Source organism: Phyllopteryx taeniolatus, chromosome 1 (assembly GCF_024500385.1).
Source record: "Phyllopteryx taeniolatus isolate TA_2022b chromosome 1, UOR_Ptae_1.2, whole genome shotgun sequence".
In the NCBI taxonomy this organism is placed as follows: Eukaryota; Metazoa; Chordata; class Actinopteri; order Syngnathiformes; family Syngnathidae; genus Phyllopteryx; species Phyllopteryx taeniolatus.
The window spans coordinates 20,186,424-20,212,153 of record NC_084502.1 but is presented as its reverse complement, the minus strand read 5'-3'; the positions used below and the strand labels follow the sequence as shown (position 1 = coordinate 20,212,153).

At 43.5% G+C, this 25,730-nt stretch overlaps 1 protein-coding gene across 13 annotated transcripts in view; it reads right to left on the bottom strand.

Annotated features, from left to right (window-relative positions):
- The window catches only part of LOC133480907 (CLIP-associating protein 1-A-like), a 34,156-nt gene that overhangs the window by 3,734 nt on the left and 4,692 nt on the right, over positions 1-25,730 (bottom strand). The window contains exons 5-38 of one of the 13 annotated variants that reach the window (XM_061779628.1): positions 25,590-25,681; positions 25,258-25,333; positions 24,940-25,037; positions 24,801-24,871; positions 20,065-20,196; positions 19,902-19,978; positions 19,721-19,813; positions 19,489-19,634; positions 19,219-19,354; positions 19,064-19,134; positions 17,842-17,901; positions 15,656-15,733; positions 15,409-15,576; positions 15,275-15,321; positions 13,074-13,268; positions 12,430-12,525; positions 12,184-12,363; positions 11,757-11,861; positions 10,911-11,008; positions 10,789-10,812; positions 9,578-9,810; positions 8,974-9,037; positions 8,599-8,762; positions 8,297-8,519; positions 8,038-8,154; positions 6,132-6,275; positions 5,951-6,057; positions 2,572-2,719; positions 2,318-2,501; positions 1,817-1,870; positions 1,554-1,747; positions 976-1,104; positions 690-896; positions 495-611 (exon numbers count right to left, since the gene is read on the bottom strand). In XM_061779628.1, the coding sequence (XP_061635612.1) occupies positions 495-611; positions 690-896; positions 976-1,104; positions 1,554-1,747; positions 1,817-1,870; positions 2,318-2,501; positions 2,572-2,719; positions 5,951-6,057; positions 6,132-6,275; positions 8,038-8,154; positions 8,297-8,519; positions 8,599-8,762; positions 8,974-9,037; positions 9,578-9,810; positions 10,789-10,812; positions 10,911-11,008; positions 11,757-11,861; positions 12,184-12,363; positions 12,430-12,525; positions 13,074-13,268; positions 15,275-15,321; positions 15,409-15,576; positions 15,656-15,733; positions 17,842-17,901; positions 19,064-19,134; positions 19,219-19,354; positions 19,489-19,634; positions 19,721-19,813; positions 19,902-19,978; positions 20,065-20,196; positions 24,801-24,871; positions 24,940-25,037; positions 25,258-25,333; positions 25,590-25,681 (4,128 nt within the window). Of the gene's footprint in view, positions 1-494; positions 612-689; positions 897-975; positions 1,105-1,553; positions 1,748-1,816; positions 1,871-2,317; positions 2,502-2,571; positions 2,720-5,950; positions 6,058-6,131; positions 6,276-8,037; positions 8,155-8,296; positions 8,520-8,598; positions 8,763-8,973; positions 9,038-9,577; positions 9,811-10,788; positions 10,813-10,910; positions 11,009-11,756; positions 11,862-12,183; positions 12,364-12,429; positions 12,526-13,073; positions 13,269-15,274; positions 15,322-15,408; positions 15,577-15,655; positions 15,734-17,841; positions 17,902-19,063; positions 19,135-19,218; positions 19,355-19,488; positions 19,635-19,720; positions 19,814-19,901; positions 19,979-20,064; positions 20,197-20,866; positions 20,938-24,800; positions 24,872-24,939; positions 25,038-25,257; positions 25,334-25,589; positions 25,682-25,730 lie in introns of those variants that run through there. The other 12 variants (XM_061779677.1, XM_061779704.1, XM_061779635.1 and 9 more) reach the window with 12 other exon arrangements.

Sequence of the window (25,730 nt, the reverse complement as noted above, 5' to 3'; positions counted from 1 at the left end):
AGGCGGGACCGGGGATTGAACCCCGTTCCTCAGAACTGTGAGGCAGACGCTCTAACCAGTCATCCACCGTGCCGCCGTTTTCGGGGTTTGTTGGGAAAAATAAATAAATCTGTAAATAGGTGAATCTGCAGGTGCCACACCGCGAGCATGAGGGGGTCCACTGCACTTTCATTCCAATATATGTAATGTCTAATGTAATGGTAAATTTTCGCTGCTCACAGATATTCAATCTGACACCCTAACTCTACTCTGAGTGGTCCGCACATTCCAACGTTTAGACTTTCCGAACGGTCTGAGTGTAGCAGAGCAGCTCTTTCTTTTCAGTTACTCTGTTCTTGCTTAATTCTCCATTCTCCATAATTCTCTTGCTTAATGGTCACTGTTAATTGTTCTTAGGGGACCAAGCATGAGCTAAATTCACTTCTGCCTTGGGCCAGCTAAGATGTACACTTGTACAGTATAGCGAAAGCCTGACAAAATGGTGGTGGTGGTACCTTGCTGCCGGTGAGCTGAGACAGGTAGGGCTTGAGCTCCTCGCCAATCACAGCATAGATGGCTACGAGGCAGAAGACACTGGCCTTCCTCACGCTGCTTTCAGTGTCGTCGTAGCCCTGCGGCAGCACAACACACTAAACTCATGAAAGCGAAGCATCGGAAACATTCAGACCGACTGCGAATTTCTGCTTCACCTGCAGTAAGCCTGGAATGATGTCATGCAGCAGCTGATGCAGCGGCTCTTTTGTGGTGCGTTCGATGGCCCTCGTCTGCATCTTGATGGCGGCCAAGTTGATTGGGTAGTCTGCCGTCTGAACAATGGGACAAAGCACCTTGATGCACTGCTCTGGGTGGATTGAGCCCGCCAGTGTGGATGCAGCTTCCTCTGCAGCACGCACCACCTTCAACAGATGGATGTGATTGTTAGACCAAATCAAACAAGGCGGCATTTTTGAATATCTGCCTACAGATAGTGCTCACTTCCTTCTGCGAGTCTTTATGAGCTTCCAGTGTCTTCATGATGGTGAGCTCGGCATAGTTCTTGAAGCGGGATGGTTGGTTTCTCAAGATCTCCTTCAAGATTCTCAAGGCCAGCGCTCGAATCATGTACTGAGGAGTCCCAAAACAAATTCCGTGGGAAGTTAAGGTGGAAATACTCAAAATTAGATTTACAAATTTAATTCCAAATTTAAATTTCCATGGGAATAAACTGGAAATTTATTGTACTTTAGTGGAAAGGTATCATATTCAAATATTTTGTATTGTCATAAGCAGACTTCCATGCAAAATAGCTAGCGCTTCTTACCCACATGCGATGACATTACAGAACCTTAATTGGTCTCTCCTTTTTTTTTTTTTTTTTAAATCACTTTACTCAATCGGTAACATATCTTAAACTTGCTGGTAACAAAAATGCTTGCTTGCAACAGAGAAAAAAAATATATATATATATATATAAACTATATTTAAGTTCCTTATTACGAGTCAACCTTCAATTTTTTAAATTCCTAGTCTAATCCCATGTAAAGTTTCCAACTTTAAAATTCACGGCTCTTTACATCTTTGTCACTCAGCATCTCTAGGAGGAGCAACAACATGGCCTTGAAGTGCTCGTCCCAAACCACTTGACTGTCCTCCCGTGCCAACTTGAGCAGCTCCAGAAGGGTGGTACGGCGCTCCTCAGCGGGGCGCTCCTCACTGCCTCCCTGGGACAGCTCCTTCAGCAGCTCCCCCACCAGGTGCTCGGTCACTCCTGCAAGAGAAGCGCATTTCAGAGCAATTCTCCATGTGACCAAGCAATGACTTTACAAAATGCATTTACCTGGGACATTTCTGGGGTTCTGCATCTTGTTTTCAACACATTCTTGCTGGCGTGCTGAAGACAATGACAGGAAAAGAACAAATCATAGTTATTTAGAGGAGTGATTCCCAACCAGTGTGTATCGTGGGAGATCATCAGGTGGTACAAAATCTTTTATTTCTTTACTCCAAATAATGTACTGTATCTTTGTGCATTTATCGTTGCCAGCAACATACAGTTACTAAATGCGCTTCCACTAGATGGTAGAAGGCCCAATCAACCTGTGTATCCAACCTGTTTCAATGCAAACAAAATGATAGCTTTATGTTCTAATAAAGAGGCCCACATTTCACCGTAAATATATTTGAGAGAAGATCATCATGATTTCAGTATATATACAGTATGTTGTGACACTCTTGATTGGTGGTGTGCAGTGAGATTTTTCTAATGTAAAATACAGTACATGCTTTAGGACAGTGATTTAAAAACCTTTTCATTAAACAACGCTGAGCTGTGACGCACCATTTTGCCGTAGCTCCATAACATCGTAGTTGTGCGGGTTGTATTCTCTGAAACGCTGCAGAGTGAACGAGCGTGGCAAAGGTGTGTTCAGTAATGAAGTCTTATTGTCCAGGGCTGTTCGACCGGCCTCCACCACATCACCATAAAGCCTAAGGTCAGCGTGTGAGGGAGCCCCAACTCCAAACTGTGAGAAACTGATTAGTACTTGGCGTGGCAGCACAACAAAAAGAACATGAATGTTCTGCTCCATTCACCATGGTGTCCCGTGTTCCATCTCGCTTATGTGGCTCCATCGGCTCTTCTTGGCTGCGGTAGCTGAAGTTCTGTATTGCCTCAGTGACGCCACGCAGCGAACTGTAGATCTCCTCAGAGTTCAGGTTTTCACTGTCGTACTCCAGCATGCTGCAGAGGGTATAGAATCAGAATCATCTTTATTTGCCAAGTATGTCCAAAAAACACACAAGGAATTTGTCTCCGGAAGTTGGAGCCGCTCTAGTACGACAACAGACAGTCAATTGACAGAGAACAATTTTGAGACAAAGACATTGACAAAAAAAACTACTGAGCAGTAAAGGGTTGCTAGTTATCTGGTAATGCCGGTACATTTTTTTTTTTTGTTTTGTTGTTTTTTGACAATTGTGCAAAAAGATGCAGAGTCCTCAAGCACTTAGAGCAGTTTGAATGACAAATATTGCAATAGTCCGGTACAATGACCATTGTGCAAAGGGCGCCGAGACTTCAAGGAGTGTATGCGGTTTAAAGTGACGAGTAGTGCGATAATCTGGGACAATGTTGGTTGTGCAAATGTTGCAGATACTCCTCAATCAGTGTGCAAATGGAGCAGATGCTACTCTGGCATGAGTGGCCAGTATTGGTCAACAACAGATATGCAAATAGTGCAGTGTGGCGAGACAACTACAGTGAGTGCACGTGTAATGTATAATTGTCCCCACGGAAATGTGACAACGAACTCAAGTCAAAAAATTGCCAGCATGTTGGAATGTAAATGTAGGTTAGGTGTTTAAGAAGTTGAACGCAAGAGGGAAGAAGCTGTTGGAATGTCTGCTAGTTCTAGTTTGCATTGATCGGTAGCGCCTACCTGAGGGAAACCATCAGAATGAATGAGAACCACTTGTGTTCATTCATAAAAGGGTGCAAGTGCAACGTAATGTATCTGGACAAACAGGTGAGTACCACAAAGACAAGTATTCAACCTAAAAGACAGCTTGCAAACAATTTGACGAAACACTTTCACCAATGGCTTGTACGTAAAGAGGTATGATGAAGTATTTTCTCTTTCAATATATACTGAATAGTTGTTCAGCCTGTGTGGAGTGGTGGTGGAGTGGTGGAGTGCAGGAACATAGATCGATTGGTAAATAGAGTGCTTCGCCTTTCGGCTTAGCTCCTTCTTCACAACGGACCGATACAACGTCCGCATCACTGCAGACGCTACACCCATCTGCCTGTCGATCTCCCGTTCCATTCTTCCCTCATTCGTGAACGAGACCCCAAGATATTTGAACTCCTCCACTTGGGAAGGATCTCATCCCCGACCTGGAGCGGGCACTCCACCCTTTTCCGACTGAGGACCATGATCTCAGATTTAGAGGTGCTGATTCCCATCACTGCCGCTTCACACTCGGCTGTGAACCGCTCCAGTGACAGTTGGAGATCACGGCCTGATAAAGCCAACAGAACCACATCATCTGCAAAAAGCAAAGATGCAATACTGAGGCCACCAAACCGGACCCCCTCTACGCCTCGGCTGCGCCTAGAAATTCTGTCCATAAAAGTTATGAACAGAATCGGTGACAAAGGGCAGCCTTGGCGGAGTCCAACCCTCACCGGAAACGAGTACGACTTACTTCCGGCAATGCGGAGCAAACTCTGACACCGGTTGTACAAGGACTGAACAGCCCGTATCAGGGGATTTGGTACCCCATACTCCCGAAGAACACCCCACAGGACTCCACGAGGGACACGGTCGAACGCCTTCTCAAAGTCCACCAAACAAATATAGACTGGTTGGGAAAACTCCCATGCACCCTCGTTGACCCTGCTAAGGGTGTAGAGCTGGTCCACTGTTCCACGGCCAGGATGAAAACCACACTGCTCCTCCTGACTCCGAGATTCAACTTCCTGATGGACTATCCTCTCCAGCACCCCTGAATAGACCTGAATAGTGTGATCCCCCTGTAGTTGGAACACATCCTGCGGTCCCCCTTTTTAAAAACGGGGACCACCACCCGAGTCTGCCAATCCAGAGGCACTCTCCCCGATGTCCACGCGATGTTGCAGAGGCGTGTCAACCAGGACAGCCCTACAACATCCAGAGCCTTTAGGAACTCCAGGCAAATCTCATCCACCCCCGGGGCCTTGCCACCAAGGAGCTTTTTAACCACCTCGGTGACCTCAACCCCAGAGATAGGAGAGCCCGCCTCAGAGACCCCAGACTTGCTTCCTCATGGGAAGGCGTGTCGGTGGAATTGAGGAGGTCTTCGAAGTATTCTCCCCACCGACTCACAACGTCCGGAGTCGAGGTCAGCAGCGCCTCATCCCCACTATACACAGTGTTGCTGGTGCAGTGCTTCCCCCTTCATGGCCTCACCTACTCCTCCCACGCCTGAGTTTTTCCCACAGCGACCAACAAGGCTGCATTCCGCTTGGCCAGCCGGTACCCATCAACTGTCTCAGGAGTCCCAGAGGCCAAAAAGGCCAGATAGGACTCCTTCTTCAGCTTGACGGCATCCCTCACCGCTGGTGTCCACCAACGGGTTTGGGGATTGCCGCCACGACAGGCACCGACCACCTTACGACCACAGCTCCGTTCGGCCGCCTCGGCAAGAGGCGCGGAACATGGTCCACTCTGACTCAATGTCCCCTGCCTCCCCTGAGACGTGGGTGAAGTTCTGTCGGAGATGGGAGTTGAAACTCCTTCTGACAGGGGATTCTGACAGACGTTCCCAGCAGACCCTCACAATACGTTTGGGCCTGCCAGGTTGGACCGGCATCTACCCCCACCATCGGAGCCAACTCACCACCAGGTGGTGATCAGTTGACAGCTCCGCCCCTCTCTTCAAGAAAGCCAATCAAAGAATCTTCTTCCTAGTCAAAATAACTTTTGACCATTAGTTCTCCCTGTCAAAAGTTTCAGAAAATGCGAAGTTTTTCCTTTTTTCCCCCCTTTTGACCATTAGTTCTCCCTGTCAAAAGTTTCAGAAAATGTGAAGTTTTTCCTTTTTTTTTTTTTTTTTTTTTTTTTAAATTGAAAGTCAAGTAGTTTACTTTAGTACAATGAATAGCCGCACACTTATGTGAACTTCCACAACAGAGTTTGGGAAGACCTTTTGGAGGAATATTTGATTTCCATTTCAGAGATAATGAAGGAAGGAACTTTGAGACTCCATTTATACTCTATAGGACTCCACATATCAAGTGACTGATGACAAAGGGTAAAGAGGAGGGTGTGGCCCCAAGCCAAGAGAGACTTGAGATAAGTGACAAATAAGAAGCAGCACTGTGTTACTTTAGCCCTTTGCAGCTAAAGGCACATAGATGACATCCAAATTCCCGAAAGGCTCTATGTGCGAGGCACTAAAATCCAGAGTGATATATATTTGGCACATGTACCTGGGAGAGAGCCCCCCATGGGAGCAGGTGGTGGGAGATGTGAGCGGGCTGCTGCGGCTGCTAGGCTGGCGCGGAGTTGTTTGGCCCGTCGAGCTACTGGAAGATGCCTGCAAGTGACATCATCAGTCTCAAGAAAGCTTAAATTTGCATCAGTATGTGTGGGTGTGTGCGCATGCGTTACCATGCTTATGCCACTCCTACTCCTCAGGTGGTTATGCAACAGCTTGGTGGTCCCATCTTGGAAGGTTTTGGGCAGAGCGCCAAGTAGCATGGTGAACTCTGGTGTGTTGAGCTCAAACAGGGCAATGAGCACCACCTGGGCTGCCTGCATGCAAGCATGGATGCACACACACTTATTGAGATGACAAACTACAGTTTTGTGCCCCATTCTTGGGTCTCAGTGATGCATAATTACACAAAAGTCATAGTTGGTGCTGAAAATATCTGATGAAACTGAGGTAGAAGTCAGGTTGCAAAAATTTTCGAAATTTTCAAAGTTGGAAACTTTCCCTGGGAATCAACTGGAATTAACGCGAATAAACCAATAATTTGGCTCTGAATAAGGAACTTAAGTACATATATTTGGGAAAACACATTTTAGCCTAATACTGACTAAATAAGATTTCATGCAAGAATAGTTCAATATCTATACTATTTGTCAATCAAATACACATAGCATAGCAGATTGCTTACTGCAGTACAGTGCTATTGAGACTATGTGCACTGTGCATTCCTGCATCACACGCACAGATGATTTCTACAATCTAGACTTTTTTTTTTTTCCCCCCAGGGAGAAGGGCTCCTTTCATTCATTCATATTTTGAATGGGACTTTGTTGCTATTTTTTGAAAGGGGTCTACATTTTTGTTTATTTTTGAATGGGCTAGTTTGGGGAGAATATTTAACTCAACAGTCATGATTTAGTTCTTCAATTAAAGAATTGATTGTTCAATAAAATATTTAAAAGTTGTTCAAATTCTACTTTAAAAAAAAATGTCGAAATGTCATGTTTTTTTAATTATATTCTTTTTTTGGGACGTCTGCTTACGACAACCTACCTCAGTAGAAATGTTTAAATATTGGATGAAGACCATCCATCCATTCTCAATACCGCTTATCCTGTTCAGGGTCACGGTGCGCTGGAGCCTATCCCGGCTGACTTCGGGCGAAAGGCGTACTACACCCTGGACTGGTCGCCGGTAATCGCAGGGCACTTATAGACACAGACAACTATTCGCACTCAAATTCTCACTGTCACTGAGTGGGAACTGAACCCACACTGCCCGCACCAAAGTCAGGCAAATGTACCACTTACACCATCAGTGACCAGATGAAGACAATGTCGGTATTTCTACTCGCCTTTGGTTAAACCACACCTTAGTGTGCAATTAGTCTGTTGCCCTGCTTAAACCCCTGACATCTGTATTTTGGCCAGTTTTACTCCCACTTCTACACTATTCCCCCACCTCCTCTCCTGCTCAGAGAAGGGGATAAGTGGCACTGATCAAAGTGAGGCTGTTGGTGTAAGGATCCTGCATCGACCGATCAGAACAGGTCTTGAGGAGAACCACTTCCCCGAAAGCATCGACATGCTGTGTTTAATTTGTTCATTTTCCATACCGCTTATCCTCATTAGGGCTGTGGGCGTGCTGGAGCCTATGCCAGCTATCTTTGGGCGAGAGGCGGGGTACAACATTGTAAAGTATCACATCATGTGATTAATGTTGCCCAGTCGGCATCCATTGCAGCCTGGTTATTCTGAAAGGAAGTTCCCTCCATTTGCGATTTTTTTCCCCCTACATGGGTTTTCTTTGAGTTTTTCCTTGCCCGGATGGGGTGTCTAGACTAAGGGATGTCAATGATTTGGGTGCACGTTGGGCCTGTGAAGCCATGTGAGACTTTTTTGTGAATAAGGGATATATACTGTGAATGAACTTGACAAAACAAAATGTTTATATTTATACTTGACTATGATACCTTTCCAAAATTCTCCATCTTAATTTCTCATGGAAATTTCACATAAATTTTTGCAACCCAACATAGAGCTACAGTTGTAATCTATCATGCTGTCTGCTAGATGATTCTACCTGCTTGCACCTCTCCTCCAGATTGCCCTCTCCAGGCAGAGAGGACACGGTGCCGGCTCGAACCGACAAATCCTCCCAGTTATGAAGGGTCTGGGAGTTTGGTGAGTGAAAAAAATGCTGATTGCAGAAACAAATCAAGATGTGAAAACAAAAAAGGAAGGCATGGAACCAGAGCAGAGCTAAATGTAAAAATGATGAGACCGTAGAGGTGACAACAGAAAGGTGGCAAAAAAGAGAGATGACACTGAAAATGGCCTACCTTCCGGACATCAGAGCTTTTGGGTTCAGTGGTCCACGTGATGATGCGTGAGACAGCCAGGCGTGTCTCGCTGGTGTTGACGAAGTCAGCCGGATCCATCCGCCGGGCTAGTGCCTCAATGTAGCGGAGGATGGCCACCTTCACCTTCAGGTTGGGTGTCTGCGTCTGATCCACGATGAAGCGCATCAGAATGTTGAACTGCTGCTCGTATGGGAAGGATTCACTGGAGACAACATTTGCATTTCATCCACCTGGACCAACTCATTATATCTTGATGTTCCAACCAAAATATCTATCCGCACCAGGTGACGTCTAGTGCCTTTTGAACTTTGGCCTGGACGGAGCCCAGGAGGTCAGCACCCATTTTCTTCAGCAGCTGGGTAAGTAGGATGAAAAGCCAGTCATGCAAGTCTTCCCGGTGCACAACAATGAAGTCCACCAGCGTCTCTAGGAACATGCTGAAGACCTGAGCGCAACACATTACAGGACAAGATCAACGCTTCACATCTGGGATGCACTGACTGACAGTGACTGGTCAAGGAGAGCACTTACTCTCTGGTGTGTGTTAGAGTCCGTACAAGTGAGGAACCATGCAACATAAAAGCCCAGTTAGTTGTTAAACATGATCAGATTATGCTCCTGCTATTGGCATGAAGGCTGTACTTAATGTGTGTTACCTTGCTGTGAGGATCGGCAAACATCCTGGTGAAGATCTCACAGAGTCTCTTCAGCTCCACGCGACTGAGACACAAAGACACACAAACAGGTTGGGATTGTATCGTGTAAAGCAGTGACTCCCAACCACATGAGTGTGCTGTGAGACATAATAAGGGGTGCTATGGGAAATTATCAAATTTCACTCAAATGGTCCAAGAATTATTATTTATTTGCTTGAAAATAGTGTAGCTTTGTTCATCTAGCTTTTCCAGCAACGTATAGTAACAAGCATAACAATTAAATGCTCTTCCACTAGACGGCAGAAGGTACAATTAACCTGTGTATTCACCTGTTGCCATTCGTACAACAGAAAAATAGCCTTACGTTCAACTAAACAGGACCAGACTTCAAACTGGTTAAGTAATTGAGAGTAAATTGTGACAAGATCATCATTATTTTGGTATATAGCCTTTTTGTGATATTTTTTTTTGGTGGTGTGCCATAAGATTTTTCTATTGTAAAATATTTGCCTTGGCTCAACAGTTTGGGAAACACTGGCATAAAGCAGCTCTAGGTTGTTCTAAGATGTGCTCAAGACAAAGACTTGAGTTTGAAGTTATTAACCTGAGCATTCTGTGGCTCTTCAACACATTCTGCAGTCCAAGCAGGCCCTCCTTTCTCTCTGACCAGTTGGCGCTGGCGCAGTGGTTGAGAACTTCAGCCACATCCTCAATGTGACGCACGCCACCATTGCGCGAGCTGTATGAGCGTTCCGAGCAGGCACTAGAGGCATCACTGTTTGCGTCATCATCAGAGAACATACCCGGCGACTCAAAGTGCCGCCGCACTGACCGCTGCTGGAGGAAGAAGAGTCAGAGTTTGGTGCTTTGGTGCTGATGTCTGCTATGGTCTTACCGTAATTTCTCGCGTATAATGCGCACCCACGTATAATATGCACCCCCAAAGTTGAGCTCAAAATTCTGGAAAACGCTTCTACCTATGTATAATGCACTTTTACAATGCATGATTTTGCTTCTACCGATATGATCAAAACATGAAATATCTGTATTTTGTTAGTTTTTTTTCAAATATTTTTTCTGAAGTTAAGCACTTTATTTGAACACGTAATACTGAATGAAAAAAAATTTCATTCATTCATTAATTTTTCTCCGCTTATCCAAGGTCGGGTCGCGGGGGTAGCAGCCTCAGCAGGGAAGCCCAGACTTCCCTCTCTCCAGCCACTTCTTCCAGCTCTTCCAAGGGGTATGTAAACTTATGAGCACAACTGTACATATATGCAGTCATATGTACCCCTGTCATGTTGGAATAAATGTGTAGGCACACTTTTTTTTCATAATCTCTAGGTGCCTGTGGCATACTAGAATGAAAGTGTACAACTTTTTCATAACCTCTATGTGGCGGTGGCATACTAGAATGAAAGTGTACACCTTTTTCATAACCTCTAGGTGGCGGTGGGATATTGGAATGAAAGTGTACAGCTTTTTCTTAACCTATAGATGGCGGCATACATTTATAAAATGTGAAAGTATTTTGATGTGCCCCTATACCTATGTATAATGCGCACTATTGAATGTGCATTATACGCAAGAAATTACGGTAGTCTTACTACTCTCATGTCAACATGCAGTGAAATGAGACATATTAGCAGCTATTAGGACCAGAACGGGGTGTTAGCAAGGGACACATACATATTATCATATAACAACTGTGTGTAAAAACATAAAGTCAGTCAATCACAGATATATAATAAATATTATATGATCCATGACAGTGCTTCATGCTCATGCTGACACACAACACATCAGCACCAGTACCTTACTCCTCGAGTCTCCTAAGAGCTGACATGTCAATTCAAAGAGGGAGGAAATAAACATTTATGATGTATAATAGATTGATTAATTCAGAGATATAGGAGATTACTGCAAATGCTTCTCACCAGAGCATCAGCAACAGCCGCCTCCACCTCAGTGCCTGTGTTGAGGATTCTCATGGCATTGACGGAGGCTGAGATCTGAGCCTGGTGAGACAGCCGGTCTGAAACAGAGAGAGAAAAACTGGCATGTCAGCAAGTGCAAGCAGGACATCTTGCCCCACAGTTCATAAAAATACTAGCCTTTCAGAACATCAAAACATTCAACATCTTTTTTCAGGCTCATGTTTACTAATTCAACATGCTGCTTCACAATGTGAATGCAAAAGGTTTACAAGCAGTTACAAGCATCACATTTTTTTATTTATTTATTTTTTTTAAATAGGAAAAAGGGAAACACAATACACCATTAAATGATGTAATTTCAGGAGAGACGTACAGCATCAATGGTGATGTTGCTATGACACTAGCAGACCAAATTATATTCTGTTATAATTAGCAAGTCATTGAGGAGCGTCTAAGGTAGTCTGTCAGCCAGATGGAAAAAAAATAAATAATCAAATGGCATGGACTGAGTCGACATGCATTATGCGGTCACCTGATGAGCAGTGGGCAGAAGACTAGGCGCTAAACGAACGGCAGTTGCTGGAGGGGAATCGGGAGATTATCACCAAAGATCTATGACAATTAATCTTTTAATTTTTACTCTGACCAAATTATCTTAATTTTGCAGAAACTGAAGCGGAAGATGAGAACAGAGATCAGAGTCAGAGCATGCAGAGAATAAATCACCCGGAACAAACAAGAGAATGTGCAGGAAAGAGATGTAAGGAATGTCTGATTTATTGATGACTTCAGTAATCAGTTTTACTGAAGTCATCACGTCTCTGTCACCTTTGGTTCCATACTCACCCAGGGGGGAAAAACCCCTGGAAGGGCTGGTGTCACGGCTGCTCTCGCGACTGGTTTCGCGGCTGCAGCCCTGACTCATGCTTAGTCGAGGGATTCGGCTCCGTGCTAGTGTGGTGAGACACAGACGGACAGACAGCAGTGCAGGGCAAGAGTTTAGCTGTTAGCTTCAGCTCTTAGCATGTTCAGCTATGCAGGAGCATTAGTCATGCAAGACAAGAGAGGGTTAATTGGATAAAAAGGAACAAAGGTAATATTTTCAAGTCTCTGCATGTGTGTTGCCCTCAAGAAGAAATAATTTATTTACACAAACATCAACAGTCAATCATGAATTTTCATGATTTTGTGTTTATGAGTCATATGCATCCGAATTCTGTATTTTGGAATGAAAGAACAGAATGTTTCTAGGATATTATTCAGCAGTCCTTACCAGAGCCTGATCTGGTGGGGCTGGTCTCTCGGCTACAGCCCTGGCTGCGGTGGCCTCGTGGGCGCCTACTGTTGCTCAGACTGCTGTTGGCAGCAGTGATAGCATTGCCCACAGGCAACCTGACCATCCTGCCATGGGTGGAGCCTAGCATTCGGCCTGGGGAACCAGACCTGCTGCTGGCTAAAACACAGAGCGTCAGTTAAATGACAAATGAATAGCGCAGATGTCTGATTCAAGCTTCCTCACGTTGCGACTGTGAGACGACCTTCCCTTTGCTGCAAGCCCGACTGTCAGACGCTGATGGACGCTTTCCTGTGTTCGTCCTCTGAGTTCGGACTCGACCTAGTAAGCAATAAGAAAAGAATACCTAGACCTGTACAAGAATACCGCTTTGTTTGTTTTTTGCCACACAATGACATTTTCTTCACATACCAATACAATGCTGAAAGTCAAGTGCTTGAACTTTAGGAAACATAATCTTAACATTTCCCTCCTGGAAACTAACATTATACAGACTGAAGGTACACCATGCAATATAGTGTACATGTGTTGGCCCCAGAATGGATGGGTGGATATCAACATTGGCCTTGTGCAAAAATACTAAAAGTTCCATTTGGGAGTGTGTGTATGCACCACACACGGCTGACCACTGACACCATCACTGTACTGATGGGGGTAAGAGAGACTGCGGGGCAGACAGATGGACAAGCATCACCCTCCAGATGCACAGAGCTTACTGTCTGTTTCAACACACCACAAGCCGTCTGACTGGCAAAGGAACCCAGGACAGACACGAGGGGTTAAAGGTCTGGACTTCACAGGTGGACTGGAAGAGCAGTCGGGATTTAACTGTATTACCTGACTAGATCATAAAACGTGGTGCAACTCACCAAGTGAAGCATAAGATCCAGGTGGGAGAGCCGAGGCGGAGCTAAAGGACGAAGTCGAAGCTTGCACTGCCGAGGCCACTGTGGGCATCCGGGTGCGGGCGGTTGCTGCCGCATTGACATCCACGTCGCTGCAAGAACGCTGTAAGGAGCCTGGAGAGGTGGCAGTGGGGGGTCTGGAGGCTAGGGCCGCTTTGCCTAAGAAAATGTTACCAGGAAACAGAAAATGGTAAACTATTTCATAGACTTTACACCGATCTGATCGGCCTGATCGGTATCGGCCGATATTTAGCATTTTATGCTGATCGGCTTTAATGTCATAATTCGCCGATCCTCAAAAGACATTTACTCCGCGTCGCCATCATGCACAGTATATTTGAATCCAAAAGCTAGTTTATTTTTAGCCTTGTCGCGTGTCTTTTGACGTAGTACTGTAAATATCTGACGGCCAATAAAGTTATTTAAAAAAAATAAAATACATGTCGGCGATGTGGGACAGACAACACGTAATGCGTGGATCAGACTACAAGACAAATTTGCTCTTTCGCGATTGCACTATGTCAGACTACTGCAATAAAATCTTGTAGGCCGTTGAAAAATTCAATAATGCAGTGATTCACAACAAGGGTGTCATGGCACCCTAGTGTGCTGTGTCAGCTCATCAGGGGTGCCGTGGGAAATTTCACTTACTAATTTGTCCCAAAATGTTTGTTTGTCCGAAATCTTTGTTCATCTCTCAATGACAGTGGCATATAGTGACAGGCAGAAAAATTAAATGGTCTTCTATTAGATGGCATGTAGGACGTTAAACCTATATAGCTACCTATAGTCATTCATACAGCAGAATAAGTCATGGTTCCTTGCAAGTATATCATCTTTGTGTTCAATTAAACAGGCCCAGATTTCATACTCAGTCAATTTGTGAGGAAATTGAGATGAGATCATCATTACTTCAGTCCTCATCACTCGCTCACATTAAAAAAAAAGAATTTTCTTTGCAATGAGACGGTAAATTCAATCTCTCAGTACTAAGGGGCGGGGGGAAGCAACATTTGCTAACCACAGCCACCCAAAAAAAGCAGAAGTCCCACAATTTTATTTCTGAAGCTACAACTGTCATCAACTATCTTGATTGATGAATAAGGATAATTTCTTAATGTGAAAAAACTACTTTCACTACTCCCAAAAAAATGCAAGGGTCCATGTACAACCATTCAAAAGCAAATGTTTAAGCTACCAAACTAAAATCCTTTTTCAGCTGTTTTCTTTCAAATTATCTTTTCAAAAATTGTTTCTTTCATTAATTTGTTGCTAAAATTAACAACTATCTGATGCCAAGGCAATTATGTAATAATATAATAGTGAAAAGATCCATTTAAATATTTTTTTCAATTACAGTTGACCCTGAGAGGGCTGATGACAGGTGATGACCCCTAAACTCAAGAGGTACAGTACTGTTTGTACGACCGTTTCACTGTGAAGTCTCTCCTTGCATGCCTGCATGTGTGTGATTTGGTTTTGTGTCTGTGTTGTATGCAACACAAAATATATACAGCACCGTGTACTTTGAATTTCTCCTTGAGGGATTATAATCAGTATAATAAAAAATTTAATATATGGCCCTGAATAGAAAATGAGCATTGTGAAATACCTGATCTACAAGAAGACTTGCATTTTTCCACCTCTTAAAGGTGCCATATTTTATCCAACCAACTTTTTCTAGTATTTGGGATGTAATATTGGCTCTATGGTGCCTCAGTAAATATGTGAAATATGAATTAAAATCATCCACGCATTGCTGAGTTCCAGACGTTTTTCTGCCAAGAGGCCTGAAATCAGGTCAATTTCTCGAGTTTATCTACGTCACTAGCGAAGATCTCCGCCTACCATAACAACATAACAAACATGTGCTCTCACAAGTGGGTCTTGAACACTGAGGCAACCAATCAGAGGAAAGCCAAATCTTAGCCAAATATGGACAAAGTGGATAAAAAAAAACTGGGTCAAACAAGTACAGAGAGGCTTTTTCTGGACACTTGTATGACAAAACCAAGGTGTTTTTTTTAAAAATGAAATTGACACTTGTATACAAAGTCCATGTTAGAGAATCACTCTATGGAGGTCTAAATGGAACCTTTAACAATATAGCCAGCAATGTGAACCGAACAGACACTGTTAGTGCGACAACAATTGTGTATTCTTACATCTGCTAATGCTTCTTCCAGTGTTGCTTCTTGGGGACAAAGTTCGACTATAAACAGCAATGGCAAAGGAAAACGGCCATTGTGAAAAGGGACAAAAGCAAAGAGATGCGATGAATTTGTTTCAAGAGTCTCACTGAAGGCTCTCCTGTGAGGAGGATGAGGAATGATCAGATGGCGGCAGTGACATCAAAGCATCACCACTCCGCAGGTGAGCCTGCAGAGCTTTTTGATAGGACGGCTCCAAGCACTGGAACAGCTGCTCCGCCTCCCGACTGAAGTGGATATGGAAGTTCCAGTAGCACCTGCAGGGACACCACCAATCATCATATTGGGACTCCCAATCAACATTGTTGAAGACAACAAGCAGTTATTGACACTTACTTCCTGGTCACAGACCGCACTTCAGCATCTGCATCATGAATGCCTTTCTTTATAGTTTCCATTAAAACAGCCACATGCCTAACAAGACACACATTAAGACAATTGGATGAACAGCTATCTCACACAGACTTGAAAAGAAACAGAGAGCTATCCTGGTATCCAGGTTTAGCTCATGTTTTCCCAAGAGGCAGTGATGCCAGCAGCCATGCAGAAACACAATATCTCTTTTACACAGACTGCCACCCCTCCCCCACCATTGCCATGAAGCCTGCCAAGTTAGTGTCATGTTACCGTGATAGAATAATCCCCAGCCAATGTCACCACTTTCACCCAGTAGAATTGTCAGACATAGTCAGGTCCATAAATATTGAGATATCGACACAATTCTCCTCTTTTTGGCTCAAAACACCACCACAATAGATTTGAAATAAACAAGATGTGACTTAACTAAAGACGTTCAGCTTTAATTTGAGGCTAATTACAGTACATCCAAAACAAGTGAACGGTGTAGCAACTACAACAGCTTGTGTATGTGCCTCCTGCTCTTCAAGAGACCAAAGGTAATGGGACATTTGGTTGCTCAGCTGTTCATGGCCAGGTGTCTGTTATTCCCTCATTATCCCATTTACAAGGAGCAGATAAAAGGTCTCGAGATCATTTCAAGTGTGCAATTCGCATTTGAAATCTGTTGCTGGTGGTGTTCCGCCTTTTTTAACAAGTGGGACCAGAGGGTGTGTTCCAACTATAGGGGGAATCACACTCCTCAGCCTCCCTGTTAAGGTCTATTCAGGGGGTTCTGGAGCGGTAGGTCCGTCTGGAAGGCGAATCTCATTCAGGAGGAGCAGTGTGGTTTTGTGTCCTGGCCGTGCAACAGTGGATCAGCTCTACACCTTCAGCAGGGTCCTCGAGGGTGCATGGGAGTTCGCCTAACCAGTCTACATGTGCTTTGTGGACTTGGAGAAGGTTTTTGACCGTGTCCCTCGGGGGGACCTGTGGGGGGTGGTCTGGGAGTATGAAGTACCGGAACCCTTGATAAGGGCTGTTCGGTCCCTGTACGCTCGATGTCAGAGTCTGGTTTACATTACCGGCAGTAAGTTGGATTTGTTTCCAATGAGGGTTGGACTCCGCCAAGGCTGCCCTTTGTCACAGATTCTGTTCATTACCTTTATGGACAGAATTTCTAGGCATAGCAAAGGTGTTGAGGGGGTCCGGTTTGGTGGCCTCAGCATTGCTTTTCTGCTTTCGGCAGATGATGTGCTTCTGAGGGCTTCATCAAGCCGTGATCTTCAACTCTCTCTGTAGCGGTTCACCCCCAAGTAAGAAGAGGCTGGGATGAAAATCAGCACCTCCAAATCTGAGGCCATGGTCCTCAGTTGGAAAAGGGTGGCGTGGCCTTTTTCCGGGATCCTGCCCCATAGAGAAGTCTAAGTATCTCAGGGTCTTGTTCATGAGAGAGCGACGAATGGAACGGGAGATCAACAGGCAGCTATATATGGAGCTACTCATTTTATGTAAGCTAAAAAAAAAAAAGAGTAGAAGAAGAAAGTCGCAATACAACATTAATAAATAAATTAAATCCGGGCTTCGGCCTTCCTGTGTTGAGTTTTCATGTTCTCCCTGTGCCTGTGCGAATTTTCTTCCGGGTACTTCGGTTTCCTCCCACATTTCAAAAACATTCATGGTAGATTAATTGAAGACTAAATTGTCCGTAAGTGCGAGTGGGAATAGTTATTTGTCTATATGTGCTCCACGACTGGCTGATGACCACTTCAAGGTGTATCTCGCTTCTTGCCCAAAGTCAGCTGGGATAGGCTCCAGCATACCTGCGGCCCTAATGAGGATAAGCAGTACAGAGAATGGATGGATGGATGATGAATGGATGGAATTTGTCCCATTACTTTTGGTCCCTTCAAAAGTGGGAGTTGTTGTAATTCCTACACCTATCGCCTTATTTGGATATAAATACCCTCAAACGCTGAAAGTCTGCAGCTAAAGCACATCTGGTTTGTTTCACTTCAAATCCATTATAGTTGTGTTTAGAGCCAAAAAGATTAGAATTATGTCCATATCCCAATATTTATTTCACCTGACCATACTGTTTGCTCAACAGCTGATATTACTGCCACTGATCAAGCTTCACAGTATCTGCGCTCTTTAGTCATCATGCATTTGTCATGTTTCCTGACCTCTCCAGTGAGTTTGTGTGCCACTCCTTCAGCTGCAGGTCCAAAAACTCATAACATCGCCTGTAGGACACAGAACAACAAACACTTCCACACACACATCCATTTCCATGTACAATGGTGCCTTGAGATACTTTATTTGTTCTGTGACCAAGCACGTAACAGAAAACACTCGTATATCAAACCATCTTTTCCTATTGTAATGAAATATCAATCCGTACCAGACTTCCCCCCCAAAAACAACAAAAATTGTTGTAATGCATGCATTTTAATGAGGGAAAAATAGCACTCCATAATATTCCACATTATAAAATATATAGTAATGACAATTAAATAGAATTAAAAATAATTTGATTTTGTCGCATTACATTAATCAATTCTGCTACTTCTGGTGTGCCCTCCTTGGTTGGACACATAGGGAAAGTATAGACAACAGATGGATATCCTGTTCAGTGAGCTGTTATTATAAATCCCACTTGAGTTCTTGACAGGACAAGCCCAGCTGCAATATGAGTGGCTGCTGCATGTAATCCTGCCTGGATGCAGCAACCAATCATATTGCAGCAGGGCGTGTCCTGCCTACAACTAAAATGGGATTCATAATGCCTCTGTCAGATCATTAGTACAGCATTAATATTAGTTGGTCTATGCAAAGGATAAACGATATATGATTGTGAGTATTCTTATATTGTCAGTGTGCATGTAGCTGCAGCATTTGTCTTCAATCTGTTGCTTAATTTTAAGGGTTAAAGCACCGCAACGTAGATACTAATTAGCAGTAGCATTAAGCTACAAGACTGAAAGGCTAAGCTATGATTGTTTTAAATACAAAAGGACTAATTGTTTTTATGTTTAGTTTAACAAACTTGAACAGGGAGTGGCATTAAATAGCTTGAAGCCTCTTTTTAGAAGAATTGTTCAATATTTGCCAAAATGCTGCTATTGTGAAGTAAGATGAGTTCACTGCCACCATGCAGTGGTCATATTTCAAGTTTGAACTCGCAAGTCAAAGCAAAAAAAAATAAAAAATAATAATAATAATCATCCGAATGATGGCTCGTATCTTGGAAAAACTCCTAAGTTGGGTCACTTGTATCTCAAGCCACCACTGTATTATTAATTTTATTCTATCATTTGAAAAAAGTCTCACTTTTAAACTCACACAAAAACTATGAATCACTTGAATAGTTTAGTCAAATTTTCTTTTTTGATTTTTATTTCAAACCTTCTGACGCCCACAGACTTAGAGATGCAGTTGCTGGTGATGATAGGGATCAAACGAGGGTAGTGTGTGTGCTGCAAAATAAACATATTGCACTTTAGTGCCTAGGCACACTCATTCCCGCAAAACAATCAAATTGGCAGGAAGCAGAAACATACTCTTAGGATGAGGCGAATGGCAGCCACACCAGAGGTGGCCATGACTTTGGCACTATTCGGGACCAGGTGCAAGAGGGTCGGCATGATGGCCTCCGCGGCATGATCAAAGCGGGTACCGAGCACTGAGGACAGGTGTCTGTAGATGACACATCCAAGCAAACACTCAATTCAACAACACAAACAACTTTGACTTGACTGGCGAGAACATGTGAAATGGGTGCATTTTTGTCAATTGACCAATAGAAAAACTTGAGAGGAGGACGGTCTTACCCCAGAGTGATACAGGCTTCCCGAACCACCTGAGAACGCAGGTCTTTGGCCGACAGTCTGAATGCAGACTCCAGGAGCCGCAGGTGCTGCAGGAAACCGTCAAACTCTGCTGCTCCAGCCAACAGCAGCGAGCGCACCTTCTTCAGCTGGAAGGGCACGACAAGCAAGGACATGTAAATGAAGCCCACCCAAAGGACAGTCAGTGATAGCAACTCCAGAAATGACATCTTACCGCTGCAACTCGGAGCTCCCAGTCACGCTTGTCATCTGACAGGACATCTCGAATCTTGGCCATGGCTTCCTCCACCTCCCTGTTGGAGTAAATCTGATGGGGGAATAAGGACATGTAGTCAACTGTGATGTCATGTCATGTGAAAGACAAACACGGCGAATCTTGTCTTAAATGAACAAACCTGCATAGTGGGAACATCCTCGAAGGCCTGCATGAAGTCACCCTCATCCACCGCGCCAGCAGCAGACCCATCTCTCCCTGCGGACAACAAAATGACAGTTGACATGATGACCGCATAGATTTTTGTCTCAATGACTGGATTGATGGAAAAAGAGCAATCTGACCTGCTGACTTATTGCTAGAGACGGGGCGTCGAAATGTACCCACTACAGTCTTCCTCCCAGGCAACATTTCTGCTTTGGATGAGTACGAAGAGCAGCCACCATCTAGTGACTCATCATCCTCAGAATTTTTATCTGTGGCAGGCGAGAGAGGTGAAAAGTCACATGGGGAAGCAAAAGAGGATCCATGAGCTGGGTGCCAGAAGCATGCATCTCAACAATGTGGCGTGGGCAGACGCACTGAAATGTCTGCATTTCAAACTGAAATGGCACACGCCATTGCAGTCTCCACACAACATGCCAGCCTCACAACAATCAGCCTAGTGTCACTGTTGATGACATAAATGCATTTGGGGGACAGACCATAACATGACTAGCTAACAAAGGTTAGCAAAGAAATGCAGTTTTGTTGCTTTTAGTTGTCCCCATGTGATTCTCAGCACAGAGCTCTGCCCAGCATGCTATCAGCGGCATTAGATTATTCAAAGTTCATATACACAGACACACACACACACAACTACTGTGACTTCATTCCTTCCTGTAGGATAAAAACAGAGGGCAACGTGTGTCGGTGAGACCACAAGGATGGGGAACCTGCTCCCCTAGTGTATGAAACCACACAGTACAGAATATAATGTTAAAGAAAAATCAGCCACAGCACTTCAGGCTATCAAACGCAGGCTGCGAGGCGTCATTATGTCCTCTGTGTTTACCCTTTACCATCTATCAGTTCACCTGCACCACCCTTCATCATTTATAATGTGCCTCTGATCGTTCCTTCCCTGAATCAAGAGGAAGAGCTCACAGGAACAGATCCTCCTGCAGACCAGTTTCCTCAGCATGCCGACAGTCAGGTGTTCCGGCAGTCCTCTGTGGTCCTCACATCTCTGGGAGGGAGGAATTGGGGGGAAGGAGCGGAGTCAATCTGCTAGCCTCCCCCCTCCTATATTTAAGTACAATATTCCTATTGTTCCTGACAAACACATACAAATGACACGCTATCCTCTTGCTGACTTCAGCAAACACACACACTACCAGCATCAGGATGGAGAGAGCAGGAAGTGTGGGTGGAGACAATGGGAGGTGCATAAATGCGAGAATCACTTGTGGGTGGAGCCAAGACTGAGGGACAGGCGGATAGCCATTGTGTGTGCCTCAGGGAAGGAGGAGGAGGATTGTGGGAGTGCGTGTCAGCAGAGCAATCCATCAAGTAGCTATCATGACACATTGCAAAATGCTCTTGTGGTGACAAAGAAAACAAAATCCAAGAAGTGATACAAATTCTCCTGAAAGAGGACAAATGCTGAGGCATTAAATTTGACACAGACAGCAGAGGGCGCTGTCACAAAACTGTAACCGGTACATTCACACAGACAAACCTTTCACCAACAACCATTACTCATCTTAGTACCTCCTGAGTCTGCTTATACTGTATCGTTGCTTGAAAACAATGCATTTTTTCCCCACCACCTTCAATGTCTATTTCTCACCACTTCTTTATTATACCACCAGAATACAGAATCTACCCTCGACCCCTGCCCTTTCTTTTAGGAATGGCCTATTGTCACACTGACATTATGCACTTTTTAATTTCATCATCTAATGTGTCTACATTTAATTCATGACTAATATTATGACTTAAGTATTTCCTTCCTGAAATATACAACCCCAATTCCAATGAAGTTGGGACGTTGTGTTAAACATACAAACTATATTAAATTGAATACACTACAAAGACAAGATATTTAATGTTCAAACTGATAAACTTTATTGTTTTTAGCAAATAATCATTAACTTAGAATTTTATGGCTGGAACACGTTCCAAAAAAGCTGGGACAGGTGGCAAAAAAGACTGAGAAAGTTGAGGAATGCTCATCAAACACCTGCTTGGAATATCCCACAGGTGAACAGGCTAATTGGAAACAGGTGTGTGCCATGATTGGGTATAAAAAGGAGCTTCCCTTAATTGTTCAGTCACTCACTAGCAAAGATGGGTCGAGGTTCACCTCTTCACGAACAAGTGCGTGAGAAAGTAATCGAACAGTTTAAGGACAATGTTCCTCAACGTACAATTGCAAGGAATTTAAGGTTTTCATCATCTACGGTCCATAATATCATCAAAAGGTTCAGAGAATCTGGAGAAATCACTGCATGTAAGCGGCAAGGCCGAAAACCAACATTGAATGCCCGTGACCTTCGATCCCTCAGGCGGCACTGCATCAAAAACCGACATCAATGTGTAAAGGATATCACCACATGGGCTCAGGAACACTTCAGAAAACCAATGTCAGTAAATACAGTTCGGCCCTACATCCGTAAGTGCAACTTGAAACTCTACTATGCAAAGCAAAAGCCATTTATCAACAACAACCAGAAACGCCGCCGGCTTCTCTGGGCCCGAGCTCATCTAAGATGGACTGATGCAAAGTGGAAAAGTGTTCTGTGGTCCGACGAGTTCACATTTCAAATTGTTTTTGGAAATTGTGGACGTCGTGTCCTCCGGGCCAAAGAGGAAAAGAACCATCTGGACTGTTATGGACGCAAAGTTCAAAAGCCATCATCTGTGATGGTATGGGGCTGTGTTAGTGCCAATGGCATGGGTAACTTACACATCTGTGAAGGCACCATTAATGCTGAAAGGTACATACAGGTTTTGGAGAAACATATGCTGCCCTCTAAGCAACGTCTTTTTCATGGACGCCCGTGCTTATTTCAGCAAGACAATGCCAAAGCACATTCTTACAACAGCGTGGCTTCGTAGTAAAAGAGTGCGGGTACTAGACTGGCCTGCCTGCAGTCCAGACCTGTCTCCCATTGAAAATGTGTGGTGCATTATGAAGCATAAAATACGACAACGGAGACCACGGACTGTTGAACAGCTGAAGCTGTACATCAAGCAAGAATGGAAAAGAATTCCACCTACAAAGCTTCAACAATTAGTGTCCTCAGTTCCCAAACGTTTATTGAACGTTGCTAAAAGAAAAGGTGATGTAACACAGTGGTAAACATAATCCTGTCCCAGCTTTTTTGGAACATGTTGCAGCCATAAAATTCTAAGTTAATGATTATTTGCTAAAAACAATAAAGTTTATCAGTTTGAACATTAAATATCTTGTCTTTGTCGTGTATTCAATTAAATATAGGTTGAACATAATTTGCAAATCATTATATTCTGTTTTTATTGATGTTTAACACAACGTCCCAACTTCATTGGAATTGGGGTTGTATTCCAAATATTCCTTTTCAACCCTAGATCTCCTTTCATCTGCATTCACTGTACAGTAACAGATACGCTATATCAACCATACATAACAGTGGGAAGCGGTCACTTCCTACAGTTTCTTTCTCTTCATACTCTCTAATCACATACTGTTGTCAACCTGTTGGGCACCATTGTGAGATCCAGCCCTGACTCTTCCATGTTTGACTCCCATCATAAACACACACCTAATTCCCTTCAACCAAAAACTCCCCTATTACTTGCCCATTATTATCCACCAGCTCACTTCCTTCTCAGCTTGTACCAGACCAGCAAGTAGCAACAAGCCGCTCTTCCTTGGTGAACCATCCAACCATCCTCAATATCGCTTATCCTGTTCAGGGGAGCGGGGTTCTTGAGCCTTTCCCAGCTGACTTCGGGCGAAAGGCGGACAACACCCTGAATCGGTCGCAGGGCACACATAGAGACAGACAACCATTCACGCTCACATTCACACATGCTGTACATTGTTGCTACTGTATGCTGATTATGTATTACAAAAAAATTAAAAACAGTGTGCGCTTGATGTGGCCAAACTAAAGTAATTTAAGTATTTAATACTGCCTAAAATAAAAGACTCTGCAAAATATGTACAGTTGTGCCTTAAGATACAAGTTTAATTTGTTCCATGACCGTGCTCTTATCTCAAAACACCTGTAACCCAAAACATATTTCCCCATTAAAATGAATGGAACTGCAATTAATCTGTTCCATTCCCACCAAAAACACCACACCTTTTATGTTTTAACAAAGTTGCAGTATATTGTAAAATAGTCATAAAAACATAATAGAAGAGAATTATTTGTGGTTTTGTAATGTCTAAGTGTTATGAAGCCCAAAGTCTCAAAAACACACTGACACTGCGTGGTGACATCACCGTTAAAACATGGCGGGTTGCTATCAGAGTATTTTTGAGCATGCCTAGCGTTATTCTAAATAGTTGTTAAATGCTGTTTTATGTCAGTTAGTCTCCTAAACCCCTAAATAGTTAATAGACCTTACATGTATTCATCCCCCCTCTGCATCTTGTTGTTGCGTGTAAACTATTTTTTAAATCATTATTCTGGAACCAGAAGTGAATGTATCATCCAGAAAGATGAACCGTCTAGTTTTTATTAGGTCGTCCAAGTCGGCTCATGTGTCAATGCACACGTGGGAGGGGAAAGCCCGCCATCTTAAAGCTAAAATGTCAAAACTAAACTCCAAAGTGCATCACAGACACATTATTAAATGAATTAATCAGGAATTACAGGAACTCAACATAGCAAAACTGATTAGAATAAATTAGAGACAGGGATTACAGGTGAATTACATATGACTATACTGTGCATTGTACATAGGTAAAGACTTTTCTCGTTTTCTGGTGGTGCATATTATATTCGAGAGTGTATTATACACGAGAAATTATTGTATTCAATTTTCAGTCCTGCTCTGTTTAGAATAAAACCAGCAAGTATTGGACTTAGTTATGTAAGCCTACCTGACATTGGTGACAGGACCATGTTCCCCGACCTTTGGACCTCATCAAATTTACTAAAGATGACATTCAACCTGGAAAGAGGTGATCTGCATGTTAATGGGTTATCCACTGAGTGAATCATTGGCGTATCTAAACGCACCGAGACTGAGGTAGGCCCTTCTTTCCAAGGTCAATCCTCACTCGCTCACCGACATGGCGGTAGATCTCCACCAGACAGCTCATGGCTCTGTCACGCACCTACCAATTTTCATCACACACTTTTACAAATTATTATTCATAAGATTGTGTTACTTAGTTGATGAGTGCAAAAGGAAACTTTTGCTAATCGGCAACAAAACTTTCACTGTTACAGGAGAAAAGGACAGGTTTATAAAAAATATGATAATGATAATCTGCAATAAATTAATGTTGCCAGCAGAGGGGAGCAACTACAGATGCAATGTTTTCAGGGTTATACCTGACTTGTGGGGTCTCCAAGGAGGTTACAAATGTGAGGAACTATTTTGCTAAGCGTCAGGCTCTGAGATCCAAACCTGAAAAAAATTGTATACATTTTACACATGTGACATGAAAAACATTGAACGCAAAATTCTTAGTGGGATCATGCAGCGAACAAATACTGTTACAAAATACAATGTAAAAAGGGAAACAAGAACATTTGAAAGAATTTGACTCCATAGAATTTGGTACTGATAATTCAAACTGTTTACTTTCTTGAAATTAATTTATTCAAAACTTCTTTGTTTCCTAATGTGTGCTTTTACATGGCGCACCATGATGTGAACTTACATATTTAAGGTGGCGTTGAGACAAAGGCAGAGTCCTTCTCGCGTCCGGTTGTTCTTATGTTTGAAGCCTCCAGTGATGCGCTCCCAAACATACTGATAAAGCATATATAAAGTGAATTCATTTTGCAATAAAATACTAGTT